This window comes from Penicillium cataractarum (genome assembly GCF_028827025.1).
Source record: "Penicillium cataractarum strain IBT 29864 chromosome Unknown utg000008l, whole genome shotgun sequence".
Taxonomy (NCBI): Eukaryota; Fungi; Ascomycota; class Eurotiomycetes; order Eurotiales; family Aspergillaceae; genus Penicillium; species Penicillium cataractarum.
In genome coordinates, this window is record NW_026622744.1 from 2,446,969 (window position 1) to 2,461,409 (window position 14,441).

At 51.7% G+C, this 14,441-nt stretch overlaps 7 protein-coding genes across 7 annotated transcripts; 2 read left to right on the plus strand and 5 right to left on the minus strand.

Annotated features, from left to right (window-relative positions):
- Positions 1-500: 500 nt before the first annotated feature.
- N7496_010030 (MAGE domain-containing protein) lies at positions 501-1,778 on the plus strand (the record flags this gene model as incomplete). The annotated part of the gene is made up of 3 exons (XM_056702943.1): positions 501-527; positions 605-932; positions 1,033-1,778. 3 exons carry the CDS (start codon positions 501-503, stop codon positions 1,776-1,778), a joined length of 1,101 nt encoding a protein of 366 aa, XP_056551943.1.
- Positions 1,779-2,406: 628 nt separating this feature from the next.
- Positions 2,407-2,766, minus strand: N7496_010031 (uncharacterized protein; the record flags this gene model as incomplete). The annotated part of the gene is made up of 1 exon (XM_056702944.1): positions 2,407-2,766. One exon carries the CDS (start codon positions 2,764-2,766, stop codon positions 2,407-2,409), a length of 360 nt encoding a protein of 119 aa, XP_056551944.1.
- A 1,444-nt stretch (positions 2,767-4,210) lies between these two features.
- N7496_010032 (elongation factor 1-alpha) lies at positions 4,211-5,935 on the minus strand (the record flags this gene model as incomplete). The annotated part of the gene is made up of 5 exons (XM_056702945.1): positions 4,211-5,319; positions 5,379-5,517; positions 5,604-5,662; positions 5,746-5,816; positions 5,931-5,935. The coding sequence occupies 5 exons, from the start codon at positions 5,933-5,935 to the stop codon at positions 4,211-4,213; spliced, it is 1,383 nt and encodes a 460-aa protein (XP_056551945.1).
- Positions 5,936-7,396: 1,461 nt separating this feature from the next.
- Positions 7,397-8,019, minus strand: N7496_010033 (DNA-directed RNA polymerase III core subunit RPC11; the record flags this gene model as incomplete). The annotated part of the gene is made up of 4 exons (XM_056702946.1): positions 7,397-7,432; positions 7,487-7,581; positions 7,684-7,896; positions 8,007-8,019. 4 exons carry the CDS (start codon positions 8,017-8,019, stop codon positions 7,397-7,399), a joined length of 357 nt encoding a protein of 118 aa, XP_056551946.1.
- Positions 8,020-8,523: 504 nt separating this feature from the next.
- Positions 8,524-9,192, plus strand: N7496_010034 (ankyrin repeat-containing protein ANK1; the record flags this gene model as incomplete). The annotated part of the gene is made up of 3 exons (XM_056702947.1): positions 8,524-8,538; positions 8,604-8,781; positions 8,867-9,192. The coding sequence occupies 3 exons, from the start codon at positions 8,524-8,526 to the stop codon at positions 9,190-9,192; spliced, it is 519 nt and encodes a 172-aa protein (XP_056551947.1).
- Positions 9,193-9,637: 445 nt separating this feature from the next.
- On the minus strand, positions 9,638-10,898 carry N7496_010035 (putative L-serine dehydratase; the record flags this gene model as incomplete). The annotated part of the gene is made up of 3 exons (XM_056702948.1): positions 9,638-10,595; positions 10,685-10,774; positions 10,822-10,898. The coding sequence occupies 3 exons, from the start codon at positions 10,896-10,898 to the stop codon at positions 9,638-9,640; spliced, it is 1,125 nt and encodes a 374-aa protein (XP_056551948.1).
- A 476-nt stretch (positions 10,899-11,374) lies between these two features.
- N7496_010036 (aconitate hydratase ACO2) lies at positions 11,375-13,844 on the minus strand (the record flags this gene model as incomplete). Its single annotated transcript, XM_056702949.1, has 2 exons — positions 11,375-13,732; positions 13,800-13,844. 2 exons carry the CDS (start codon positions 13,842-13,844, stop codon positions 11,375-11,377), a joined length of 2,403 nt encoding a protein of 800 aa, XP_056551949.1.
- Positions 13,845-14,441: the final 597 nt, after the last annotated feature.

The following is a 14,441-nucleotide window of genomic DNA, read 5'->3' on the forward strand; positions in this document are numbered from 1 at the left end:
TTTCTTTCTTTTTTTTTTTTTCTTGTGTGGTCCTTTTGTTTTTAGAGAAAATTATACCTGTCTTCGCGATTCTTAATACCGGTTTCTGTTTTTGTGTTGGTTTTCTCTATTCCTCGATCTCTATGCTGGTTCAACGGAGATGGGCGACTTTCGCTGCAGATATATGTTGCCATATCCTCCTGTACTTGCTCAGCGTTACGTCATGCGAAAGACTGCCTGTCCTAATTCCGAATATGAACACAAATCAATTACTGTGCTATACTATACCTTCCTTTTGGCCTATAGTCCGAATTACCCTCAATCTGAAATGCTAAAACACGAGAGACATACACCGTCCGTCTCAGTTTCACAAGCTTCAAGATAAGAACCGTGCACGGACCACCAATACCAATCCGGCCAAATCGAGTGCCGATCGTCGCGTCGCGTCTAACAATTTCCCTCCACTGCGAACAAAGAAACTCATCCCCCACCATCATCCTTATACACACCATTCAACAAACATGTCCCAAGTTCGCAAACGCCGGGCGGTAAGTAAAATCATCCCCAATACTCCCACAATACCCATCCCCCTCCCCATCAAAAGCACCCTCTAACACAACCCCAGACCGACGCCGATCCCTCCTCATCTCGACGCCAACGTCCACGCAGCAGCTCCGCCTCCCCAGACGCAGATATGTCCGACGATGCCGGCCACAGCGCACCATCCAGTCTAGACGCTATGGTGAAGAAGATGGTACGGCTGGCGCTGGCGAGCGAGTACTCGCGCCTGCCCATCCGGCGCACCGATATCAGTGCCAAAGTATTAGGAGAACAGGGTTCGAGGCAATTCAAGACGGTCTTTGACACGGCACAGCAACATTTGCGCAGTAAATTTGGGATGGAGATGGTGGAGTTGCCGGCTAGGGAGAAGGTGACTATTTTACAGCGGCGGGGTGAGTTTTCCATTTACAATCTACGATATGAGTAGAGGATGCTTGGGGATTGAGGCCTTTGAAGAAACCAAAGACTAACCCTGTTTATCTTAATGTATAGCCGCGCAAAAAACCGAAAAACCATCCACCAGTACCAAATCCTGGATCCTCATCAGCACCCTCCCCGCCGCATACCGCACACCCGCCATCATCCCGCCTACACGAGCCCCCTCCACCACCACTGAAAGTACCTATACCGCATTCTACAGCTTCGTTATCGCCGTCATTTTATTGAACGGTGGAACCCTCGGCGAACAAAAACTTGGTCGATATCTGCGTCGCATGAACGCGGAGGACTACATGCTCGGTGACAAGACGGATAAATTGCTCGCGCGACTTTGTCGGGAGGGGTATCTCGTGCGGACGAGGGAAATGGATGGTGGAGAGGAAGTTATTGAGTTTATGGTTGGACCAAGGGGAAAGGTCGAGGTTGGAAGTTCTGGGGTAGCGGGTCTTGTGCGAGAGGTTTATGGGCGTGGACGGGATTCTGGTGGTGGTGGTGGTGGTGCTGCTGGGGAGAATGACTTAACGCAGATGGAGCGTGAGATGAGAGCGGAATTTGAAGCGAGACTGAGACGGAGTTTGGGCATTTCTGGTGTACGTGAGGATGACCAGGAGGACCGGCGAGGGGAGCAGCGGGTGGCTAATGGCAGTGGTGCCGGGGCTCCAGCGAGAACCGTGGCACCGAGTGAAGCACCGAGACGGTCTTCGAGGAGGGCGACTACTGCACACGAGTCGGAGGAGGAGGAAGAATCTAGCGGGGAGCCTGAGACGGATTCGGTCAAGGACGAGGACGAGAGTGATTGATCGTGCCTGACCAAGGCGAGTATGTGTTATTGATTGATACCCAGAGATTGAATATTGAATTATTTTGAAGTAGTCAAGCTTGTTTGCAGTTGAAGTGTAGATCATACTACTAGCTTCTACGGTCCATACATAGTACATGCGCTCCAGGGGGAGTATGTGATACCCTTGAATACTATCCAATGCTTCAAAGCCCCCGACATCCTATGAGATCAGAGGTTCTGGTCACACTTTTCTTAAAAGGAGGGAATGGCTAGCTCAACTCATGCTATCATCTGGTAGATAGAAGAAATTTGCATGAAGCTCTCATGGCTTGAACGGTGATAATATACAGAACTTATGACCAGGATAGCGGACCAGAAGGAATATTACACGTATCCCTGCGGTGTAAACCGAAACATATTGCAATCATATCGGAAAGGAGTCCTTTTGATCCCAGGATTTATAACCATACTCATAACTCAAAAGATCAAGGGACTGTTCAACTCCAAGTAATTGGGCAAAGGAGTAAAGCTGGCTGTTTTTTTCGCTGATAGACCGCGACGGGAAGTCCTACAGATTCATGACAAGTCAATACAACAAAATTTCACCACGGGGATGAAGCTACTTAGTGAAAATTTACCTATCGTTCTCAGCAGTCAGGGTATTGGCTCGTCGAGGTGGGTGTAGCCCCACAACCGACAAAGGACTCGTACGCGTTGCCTTCCTGGGTTTTGGTAGTCGTGATGAGGCATTGGTCACTATTGGCACATATAGTTCCCTTTTGTTTATTGCAGAAATCTTCAGCTTCTTCAACACTATTGCAGGCTCCATAGACGTAAACGTTGTTATCCGTGGCCGCTGGGTTGCGGACGAATCCATCGGCAGCCGTGGAGATGTATTCGCCGTCGAGGCAGTTTTTAGAACATTGGAGATTCGTTCCGCAGGGAGTTCCGGGTTGAAGTGCGGCGAAGGTACTAGCGGCGAAGAGGAGAGTTGTGAAGAACAACATTGTCAATGGATGGAGGCGGTAGATTGATAGAGGATAGAGATGTTCTGCTTTTTAGGTGCGAACTAGGCTAGATGAAGCTCTATTTATGCTACATCTTCACATAGGTCAATCTCGGTGCTCGCATATGCGGAGTAGATAGGTACTCGCTAGAGATCTCGAGCTGAGAAGAGTGAGCATTGATTATTGCAATATTGGCTACACAGAAATATCAATATTACCCTCCTTTGGGAAAGGGATCGAGATCTGGACCTCCCACTATTGTCCGACAGTTACTTACCGTGCATGATATTACTTGACTTTAGTTTCCCAAAAGATGCAAAGTAGTATAATCTACACGCATTTGACAGCTATACTCCATACTCCGCACTGACTTGCGTCTAAGACACACGTTCTCCCTTACTCCGTACATTAGAGAGTGCAGCCGACGCCGTACTGTACATCATGTACCCTAACCTCTACATTCCACAGACTGCGTATTTGACAGCGATAGATAGTGGACTCGGGATAGACCTGTGGCGCATGTCGTGGGCTGGATGATAGTGAAAGTAGAATGAAAACAAGCCTTGTCAAATGCATACATAATGTACTCTAGTTCCGACAAAGGAGGACGGGAGAAAAGCAAAGACAACCGTTACTTCCTTCGTAGCCCACTATTGTTGGTGTCTCATTCTAAGATAGGGTCCATATATCAGTATGATACTCGTGGTTCGAGCAGTGCCAGGCAGTGGATGTATGGTGACCTCCACGTTCAAGTCTATCACGATCTTCTCATTATAAGGTTCTCTTCAACCCCGCAATTACGAAGCAGTACATTAATATTATATTCATAGTATGTAAATTGGTTCGTGGCAGCATTTTTTATCGTAATATTCAATATGAAGCAAGCAAAATGAACTTTACCCGTGGCATTGAAACGGGAGGGTGGTCAATGCCACGGGGTATACGTGAGCTATGGAAGGTATACAAAATACGTCGAGGAAATCAGTAATTTAAAAGGATAATATTGGCGGAAGAGAATATCTGAAATGTTCCTATTGAAATCCATGAATTGGGTGTACTAATGTATAGAGTGATAGTGCTGTCTATTGTACAGTAGATCGTGGGCCCAGCGCCAAGCACGGGACTAGGCCATAGTGGGGGTGTTCCGCACAGTCAACATCACCACCTGGGCCGTCAAGACAAATTCTGCACATGGATGGGCACATGGCAGAGGCTACGAGGTGGACAATTAGGTAGACAAGTGTCCATCTATAGATCATCTACAGCTACAATCTACGAAAAGAAACATCTACAAGGAAAGAGAATATTGACATGAGTCACGAATCTGTATGTAGTATTTTTCAGACTACACAGCAAAGTCTAGCTCCTATTCCCATCGGAAAGCATTTTTGGTTGAAAGAAAAAAAATTCATCACGGCATCGCTGGTGTTCATCCGCAAATCATTTATTTCTTGCCAGCCTTCTGGGCGGCCTTGGTGACCTTACCGGCACCACCGGCAGACTTGTCGACGGACTTGATGACACCGACGGCAACGGTCTGGCGCATGTCACGGACGGCGAAACGGCCGAGAGGGGGGTAGTCGGTGAAAGCCTCAACACACATGGGCTTGGAGGGAATCATCTTGACGATGGCGGCATCACCGGACTTGATGAACTTGGGGTGGTCCTCAACGGACTTACCGGTACGGCGGTCAATCTTCTCGAGGAGCTCGGAGAACTTGCAAGCAATGTGGGCAGTGTGGCAGTCAAGAACGGGAGCGTAACCAGCACCGACCTGACCGGGGTGGTTCAGGACGATAACCTGGGCGTTGAAGGAAGCGGCAGCAGCGGCGGGGTCGTTCTTGGAGTCGGAAGCGACGTTACCACGGCGAACCTCCTTGACGGAAACGTTCTTGACGTTGAAGCCGACGTTGTCACCGGGGACACCCTCCTTGAGCTGCTGGTGGTGCATCTCGACGGACTTGACCTCAGTGGTCACGTTGGCGGGAGCGAAGGTGACAACCATGCCGGGAGAGATGATACCAGTCTCGACACGGCCGACGGGAACTGTGCCAATACCGGAGATCTTGTAGACATCCTGGAGGGGCAGACGCAGGGGCTTGTTGGAGGGACGGACGGGAGGCTCAATGGCGTCGATGGCCTCGAGGAGGGTCTTACCGGTGGTCTTGCCGGCCTTGGTCTCCTTCTCCCAACCCTTGTACCAGGGGCAGTTGGGGGAGGGCTCGAGCATGTTGTCACCGTTGAAGCCGGAGATGGGGACGAAGGGAACGCTCTTGGGGTTGTAGCCGACCTTCTTGATGAAGTTGGAGGTCTCCTTGACGATCTCGTTGTAGCGGTCCTCGGACCACTTGCAGGTGTCCATCTTGTTGAGGGCAACAATGAGCTGACGGACACCGAGGGTGAAAGCGAGCAGAGCGTGCTCACGAGTCTGGCCATCCTTGGAGATACCAGCCTCGAACTCACCAGTACCGGAGGCAATGATGAGGATAGCGCAGTCAGCCTGGGAGGTACCAGTGATCATGTTCTTGATGAAGTCACGGTGACCGGGGGCGTCTGTAGGAGGGATGTTAGTTAAAGACTCAGGTCTTGCGGGAGGTTGGAATGATTCTTACCAATGACGGTGACCTCATACTTGGCGGTCTGGAACTTCCAGAGAGCGATATCGATGGTGATACCACGCTCACGCTCAGCCTTCAGCTTGTCAAGAACCCAGGCGTACTTGAAGGAACCCTTGCCGAGCTCAGCGGCTTCCTGTGAGGAGGGGTTAGCATCCAGTGTAGTAAAATGTGACCAGCCCCTCCATGAAGTGGGGCTGGGTGAAAATTGTGATTTCGTACCTTCTCGAACTTCTCGATGGTACGAGAGTCGATACCACCGCACTTGTAGATCAGGTGACCTGTCCAGAGGCATCAGTATATTTGTTCATTCTGGATGGAACCTCGATGGACGAGGCCCGGAGTCGATGGAGGGGATGCTTACCGGTGGTGGTGGACTTGCCGGAATCGACGTGGCCGATAACGACGATGTTGATGTGGAGTCTGTCGTCCTTACTGTTGGTGCAGAGTCAGTAATCCGTTCGTGTTTTGATGGGAGTGTCGATGGCTCATCGCGTGGGATGAGGTCGACCAGCTCCCGAGAATGAGAGAGAGTGAAAGACGACGTACCCCATGGTGACGGTTGATCAAGAAAGAATTCTTGTAGTTCTTTGTAAGATACTAGAGGAATCCGAAGAAATTGCTCAGAGACTACGGCGTGCGTAGAGGTACTGAACAAAGAAGAGAGGTTAGAGGAGGAAAGGAAAGAAGGAAGAAGGGGAAAGGGGGAGGGGAAGTTATACGTACTGATGCGGACGAGGGGGGGGAAAGGAAAAAAATCTGTGGGAGGGGGAGGAGGGGGAAATCCTTATATGGAGGGGCAAGCGAGCACTGGGCCAGAGGCGAGCTTTGGGTTAGCCCTTTCCGCTGGTCGAGTTTCCACTCTTTCTGATTCTCCCGTATCTCTGATTGGCTACCTTCTGTCCAGTGCGTGTGCCCATTGGGCAGGTGGGGGTAAACGACTCCTTCCGCTGGCGGGGCTCAGCAGAATCTTCATCGGCCGCCGGATGAGTACTCTCTACTTGGTATAACTATGACTCTTCCACTCTTTTCACATGTACCCAGTACCTCCTTCCTCGCCGGTTTCCCTGGTTCTGCCCTCCTTCGCGTCCCCACTCAATGCGAATTTTTTTTTCAATCGCCCTCTCCTAGCCCACTTGATTAGCCCGTGCTGGCCCTACTATGGGGGGCGGCTGGTCGACTGGGCAGCAACGCATTCGGGCCAATCCCTCGTCCGACAACAGATCTGGTTGACAAGAGTTCATACCGTTCTATTTGGACCTACACCTATAGAGTAATCGAATTTTTCTTTGTTGGGTGGGAATAATGATGAACGCAGAGTTTTTTTTTTCCCAGCTTATCGAGGGGCCCAAGAACCCCGCGGGCGAGGGGCAGTCCGTCACCGCCAACCTGGACCCACCATGATGACTTCAGTCATGTCGTGCAGTCCATTTTTGCCACATGCCTAGAAATAGTAGAGAACAGAGATACTCTACGTAAAAATGGGTACACCGACAAGAGAATCCTCTACGGTCGGGCTCTCCATTCAGCCTAGGGCAATAATTATATACTATAGTATCCTATAGTATTACTGTCAATGACTCGTGGGTACCCGTGGTTGTGGTCAACCCAATTTTTCAGAGTCAAATTTGGCTGATCTGTGCGCGGCTCCCGCTGACGTCGATCACATATACATACACTATTAGAACTCCGGACAGCAGGTAGATAAAAGATAGTAAAAAGAATTTCATAGGCCTGGCTAATGGAGGGGTATCTCAATCGCTGGCTGTAGTCCCAAACGCCCTTTTCGCTGAACCCGGTCGCAACATGCGCCATTTTTTTGTGATATCTGAAACAGACCCCCGACGCCCGTGGTATTTCCACATCCAATCCCTCGTCCAAGCACGATGAGAAGGATAATCACAATCATAAACTCATAGAAATGTATAACCCCCAAAAACACGAGGGCGCAACGAAAATGCAAATACTCGTAGACTCCCCCAAACGAGTCCCAGCATTCTGCTCCTTCCAGCCCCTCAATTCTCTCTCCACCGAGCACCACAGCTTGTACACTGTCCCCCACCTGTCAGCCATGCAAACGAAAATCATATGTAAGGGAGTCCTACCTTCAAGAACGTAGTCATCGGCTCGTCGGCGCTACGAATCTGCAGCTGGAAGAAGTATGCACGGTCCCCGTTGCAGTTCTCCGCCGGACATTGAGCTGCAAGAAGGAAAAAAAAGAGCTGTCAGCTGTACATACCCTTCCAGTGGCCCTGAGATGATCCTAGGAAGATCCCAGGACGAATGACTCTCTGTAACTTACTACCAACGCTGTCGGCGTTGGCAAACTCGTTTGCACCGCCAAAAACGTCTTCCACCTCCTTCTGCTTCATCTCAGTCTTCTCGTAGTAGGATCGGTCTCCGATGATGTCTTCGTAAGGACAGGTGCGGCACTCGAAGCGGTTCACGCCCATCGGGTACTGGGTGGTTGAATCCGCGCGGGAGATGGTCAGCACATTGCTGCAGTTGGGACAGACTAGAGCAGGAGGAGAGAGATCATGTCAGTTCAGGTTCAGATTCCATAGTCATTGCTGGCCCAGCTTGAAGCCGGACTCGGCGCATTTGGAGATTGGGGGTATCACGAACAGACGAGCGGCATATTGAAAACTTCCCAGGTCCAATGTTGCGGTCGGTAGTTATCTGCTTGAATGAGCGCAAAAGCCTGTAACGAAACCAGGAAGCAAAAAGAATGCCAGCCCTTTCGGTCGTCTTGAAATTCACTGATTGGTATCGCAAACCTCCAATGCGCGGGAAGAGCTAGGCGCGCGGCTAAGTTACAACTCGGCGGGGAGTCCGGAAAATCACATGATCCGGGCATGTGGGATGTCCCTGGGAAAGCAGCGCCCGGAATTGGCTATTCGTGTCTTGACAAAGAGCTTGGCTTGTTTTGATTCGGACTTTTTTTATTTACGAGGTGTACATACTATCTGCCCCTGCTACTACCGCAAGACCTTGCGATTCACTCCAGTTTCCGATTCTCCCGCTGTTTCACTACTCACGGCTGCCTGCGTTTCAGGTCACCGACTGTTCTCGTCCCTGATTCCGCGCAACGGAATTCCTTACATCTCCCCGAAGAAAGCTTGAATTTCGACGATTGAACACAATGGCTGATGACGAGGTGAGTAATTTGGCACTTTACTATCTCCCGATTGAGCTACTGCTAATAAGTCTCGTTATTCTCAGGGTGCTTCTCCCCGCGAGCTGGTCGTGGAAGCCTGCCGCCGCGACCAACCACACCTAATTGAGCAAGTCCTGCACGACATGGAAAGCCAGTCCAACGAGGACGTGGCCAAATTCTTCAACGAGGTCACGGATACCATGGGAAACCACGCTTTGCACATTTGCGCCAGCTACGGCAGCTGTACGTTAGCCCTCTCAGCCTCCACGCGGATCCGTCCCGTGCGAATCATGAGCTACAGACTAACATATATACCCTTCGCTTATAGACGACGTTATGGACGCCCTTTTCGATATTCAATACTTCGAATGCGACCCCCTCACCCGCATCGACAAGGACACCCCCCTCCACACCGCCGTACGCTTCGCCAACGAGAAAGACGCCGAGTTAGGCGCTGAGATGATCGCCATGATGTGCGAGGCTGGTTGCGACCCGCGCGTGCGCAACAAGCACGGGCAAAAACCGGCTGATTTGGTCTTCGATAAGCCCGCCATTAAGCAGACTCTTGCCTCGGCCGAGTATATCCTGGCGGAGGGCATTCACAACGAGGAGGGCAATGGGTCGGTGCATGATAGTGCTAGCGATAGCGAATAAACCGGATAGGGACATCCTGGTTATCTATAGCCGTGGTATGCCTGTGCAGGTTGGGATCGGTTTCTCGGGGCCGTTGTGATGGATTTTCGGGAGATGCTGTCTTTGAGCGTTGGTCTGTATTTTTTTGTCTGACCATACAATATTGCACGTTAGACTTGGCCTTTTTATGAGTGTTTGGTTTTCTTTCGAGGCTATGATGATTACGAATAAAGTCCATTGCATTTTTGAAGCTTGAAAATTGTATGTGTATTGGCTCTGCTTCGGCGGATGTATATATTTCGGGAGTGAAGGAACCACGACCCTCACTGACTGGTACTATCTTCTCGGGGTGCTGTTACATCATTGCAATAAGACTTAGGTACCTAATATGACCGACAAATCAGAACCACATTCATTCTATACAAGTCTATTCTTATCCCATTGCCCTATCTCCTCATCCAGGTTATCAAACCCACCCATCCTGCAACTTCGCTCTATACTCAGCCATCATCTCAGCTGTGATATTACTCCCTCCACAAACAACAACCACAACCCTCGTCTCCGGCTTCAAATCCGGAATCACTTCCTTCAACTTTTCTCCAACAGCAACCTCCAAGCTAATCCCACACGCCAACTCCACCTGCAACCGAGTCTCATCCGCTAACCGCAACACACCCCTCGCAGCATCAGCGTCCGAACCCACAACGCTGGTGACATCGATGCCCTTAGGCGGGGACACGGCGTTGAAAAGAGTCTTTTCAGCAACGCATAGTGCACCTAGTGAGGTAGCTTGCGACTCAATGGCAGATAGAGAAGAGAGTTTTCCTTCTCGAAGCGAATGCGCCAATGAGTCTGCGCCGCGAGTTTCCACAGCGAGAACGCGTACGCTCTTTCCTGACGACGAAGAAGAAGAAGCCTTGATATACTTTTCCAATCCATCGACAACCCCATTAAACAATCCACCACCACCAACACTGCACACAATCACATCCGCCGGAAAAACACCCTCCTCCCTGGCCGGTAACTGCCTCGCAATCTCACCAACCATACTCCCAGCACCCTCCCAAACCAACGGATGATCAAACGGCGGCACATAAACATTGACAGTCCCACTCACACTATCCCCCTCTCCCACTCCCAGATGTTGATTCTCAATAAACTCCCGCCGCAGAAACGTATCTGCCTCGAACCAACTCGCCCCATGCTGAATCACCTCCGTGGCACCGGCATCACGAAGTTTGGCTATCATTAGCGGCTTCGTGCTATGCGGGACGATCACGGTGCAGGCGCAGCCGAGATCGCGGGCTGCGTGGACGGCGGCTAGACCAGCGTTTCCGCCAGAGGAGCTGTAGAAGTGGACTTTTTTGGTGTTGGTGTTGTTGGTTTTGGACTTGAGTTCGGAGAGGATTAAGTTGCCGGTTCCTCTGGGAAGGGGTTAGTATTTGTTTGAGCTTTGATATTGCGGCGTGGGGTTGGAGCCTTGGATTGAAGGTGGTGAATGTGAATGACATACCGCGATTTAAAGGAACCGGAGGGTTGAAGGAGCTCTAGTTTGAGGAATATGCGGCTGATAGGGAAGAGGGTTAGTATATCGCTTCCAAGCCTTTGGGGTATACGTTGTTGCTGTGAGGGTCTAGGGGGAAAATGCACCATCCTGCTTGCTTGGAGAGGGTGGCCGATTCAATTAGTGGGGTTTCGATCCAGGGCTTCTTAAGGGAAGTGTCCATCTTGGTTTTTTGGATGTGTGTTTGAGAGATGACAATTCGTGGACTGGGTGTAGGCAAGTTTTATACACCGGATATCCCCCGCAGCCTTGGGAGGGTTACGGTAGCAAGGCTATCTGATTCCCCACCAGGGCGGGATGACAACAAAAGGGCGTGCAGCCCTGTGCTAAACCAGATTTCTGGAAGACTCGAGCATGGACTATCTAATTACATATTCATCGTATGGCAAACTAAAATTGATCATAGAAGGGGCAAAATTAAATAGAATACAAATCACATTGGATATCATCTAGCCCACACAAAAAGGCAAAATCGGAATCTAAGTCTCCGAATACACGAATGCAGGCTGTGCTAGTATATAAAAGTAGATGAGACATAACAAAACAAAAAGAAGACAACAAAAATGCATCCCTCAGCCTGGTTCAACAACTCCGGACCGAAACAGAACTTTTATGTCCTCAAAATAAGATACATTCCTCCTATTGCGCACCAGCGTTGGCCTTCTTGGCCAACAGGTTCAGCGCACTACCAGCCAGAATGAAAGCGGACTGGTCCTTGCTGAGAGTGTGCTGGACAGGGACCATGAACGACTCGCCGGTCTTCTTCTTGGTCACGCGCAGCTGGATCTCGCCCTGGCCACCGGCCTGCAGGACATCGTACAGGCCAACGGTGTCGACGACATCGCAGGCATCAATGCGGTCGTAGTCCTCGCGGTTAGCAAAGGTCAATGGGACGACACCTTGCTTCTTCAGGTTGGTCTCGTGGATACGGGCGAAGCTCTTGGACACGATGACACGGCCACCCAGGTAGCGGGGCTGCAGAGCAGCGTGCTCACGGGCGGAGCCCTCGCCGTAGTTGTCCTCGGCGACGACGAGCCACTCGATACCACGCTCCTTCCACTGCTCAGCCAGCTCGGGGATACCGTGCTGGTTGCCGTTCTCGTCGTAGGCGACGTTGGTCTCGCCGGTGGCGGCGTTGACGGCACCGATCAGGGTGTTAGCCGAGATGTTGGGCAAGTGACCCTTGTACTTGAGCCAGGGACCGGCCGCAGAGATGGTGTCAGTGGTGCACTGGCCCTTGACCTTGTACAGAACCTGCAGGCCGCTCAGGTCGCCCTTGGGGAAGGGAGCGAACGGCTCGAGGAGAGCCAAGCGGTCGGAGGTCGGGGAGACGATGACCTCCTGGGAGGCGTCGGGGACGGCAGCGCTGGGGAGGAACTTGGGGTTACCCTCCTCGAAACCGGCACTGGGCAGGTCGAAGCCCTTGGGAGGCTGGAACTTGAAGGTCTCGCCGCTGGGGGTGGTCAGGGAATCGGTCATGGGGTTGAAGGTGGTGCTGCCAGAGTAGGCGAGCGCGGTAACGAGCTCGGGAGAAGCCAGGAAGTTCATGGTCTGGCGGTTACCATCGTTACGACCGGGGAAGTTACGGTTGTACGAGGTGAAGATGGCGTTGTTCTCGCCCTTGGGGACACCATCGGTACGCTTCCACTGGCCAATGCAGGGGCCGCAGGCGTTGGCCAGAACGACACCGCCGGCCTCGGAGAAGGTGTTCAGGGTCTGGTCACGGTCGAGGGTCGCGCGAATCTGCTCACTACCGGGAGTGATGAAGAAGTCGGCCTTGGGCTTGAGACCAGCAGCGGAGGCCTGCTTGACAAGGTCCTCGGCGCGAGTCATATCCTCGTACGAGGAGTTGGTGCAGCTACCAATGAGACCGGCACCGAAGGTCTCGGGCCACTTCTTCTCACGGACAGTGTCGGCGAACTTAGACAGAGGAACCGAGAGATCCGGAGTGAAAGGACCGTTAATGTGCGGCTCCAGCTCGGATAGGTTGATGGTAATCAACTGGTCGTACTCGGCAGTGCTATCAGCCCGCAGGAGGTTACCAGGGCCAGAAGCAGCAATCTCAGCCGCGGCCTTGGCGACGTGACCACGGTGAGTGGCCTCGAGGTAAGGCACCATGCTAGGCGAGAAGGGGAAGAGGGAGGTAGTAGCGCCAACCTCGGCACCCATGTTACAGCAGGTAGCCATACCAGTGCAGCTAAGAGTCTCGACACCGGGACCGTGGTATTCAATCACGAATCCAGTACCGCCACGAACGGTCAGCTTGCCAGCCAGGTGCAGGATGATGTCCTTGGGAGAGGCCCAGCCGCTCAGCTGGCCCTCAAGACGAACACCGAGAATCTTCGGGGCCTTCAGCTCCCAGGGAGCATCGACGAGAGCATCGACGGCATCCGCACCACCAACACCGATGGCAATGGCACCTAGACCACCACCGTTGGGGGTGTGGCTGTCTGTACCAAGCATCATCAGACCAGGGGCAGCGTAGTTCTCGAGCACACTCTGGTGAATGATACCAGCACCCGGGGGCCAGAACTCAATACCGTAGCGCTTGGCAGCACTCTCCAGGAAGTCGAACACCTCGGCATTGCCCTGGATCGAAGCCGGCAGATCGGTATCGGCACCGCGCTCACCAACAATCATGTGGTCACAGTGAATACTGGCGGGGACGGCAGTCGAGGGCAGACCGCAAGACATGAACTGGAGCAGGGCCATCTGGGCCGAAGCATCCTGCATGGCGACACGGTCGGGCTTCAACTTCAAGTTGGCCTTGCCCCGGATATCACGACCATTGTTGGTACCGGTGAGCAGGGATTCCTCCGGGTTGTCCAAATGGGCGTACAGGATCTTCTCCGCGAGGGTTAGGGCACGGTTAGAGCCCAGAACCTTGCGAACCTGCTCGAGATTGCGGACAATCTTGGGGTAGGGTGGCATACGCGACGAGGCGGCTTCGGTGGCCAGGCCACGGGAGAGTCGTTGCGGAGACAGGCGTGCGGCCAGCTATTGCGGAGTCAGTCTTATACCCACACCATGTAACTCAATTAGCCAATGCAGCGTTGGTACTTACCCTGCGAGAGGCGGCAACCCTCTGCCATACTAGCTGGCTCACCATTCTCAAGTGTGGAGGGGGTGGAAACTGGGGAAAGAAAGGCAAGGTTGAGGAAGTTCCGAGGGCTTTTTTTCTCGGTCGGCTTTGGTTATTTGCATGATCGCTCATTGGCCGGGCATTGCGCCGATACCGGGATCGCCCCAAGTTGTGGGGAAGCGATTCGGAACGAACATTTGGGCAATCTGTATATGTATATGACTGTTGAAGTATTGCAGGATGTATATGGGCGATTCAAAAGACATTAGACTGTCTATAAATAATTGGGCAAGAAGTGATTCTCTTAAATTTATCCCTATCCACAAATGACAAGCGAGAAAGGATACTTGACATAGGAAATGCCTGGAAAACTAGAACTTGACTATGAGTTTTGAAAGATTTCCAACAAAAGGTATTGGTGGCCAAAGCACCTATATGGACTAGCCGTCGATGTGTCACCTGCGGTCAGCCTTGTTAATCTAGATTGGTGTTTAGTACATCGGACGATAGAGGGGACTTCCCTAAAACTCCTAAGTGCTACGAAGTGCCTATAACTATAAGATTCTAGGTCTTACGATTAGTCTTGAGATTATAGATTATATTTAAATTTCAGCTTAAGTAATC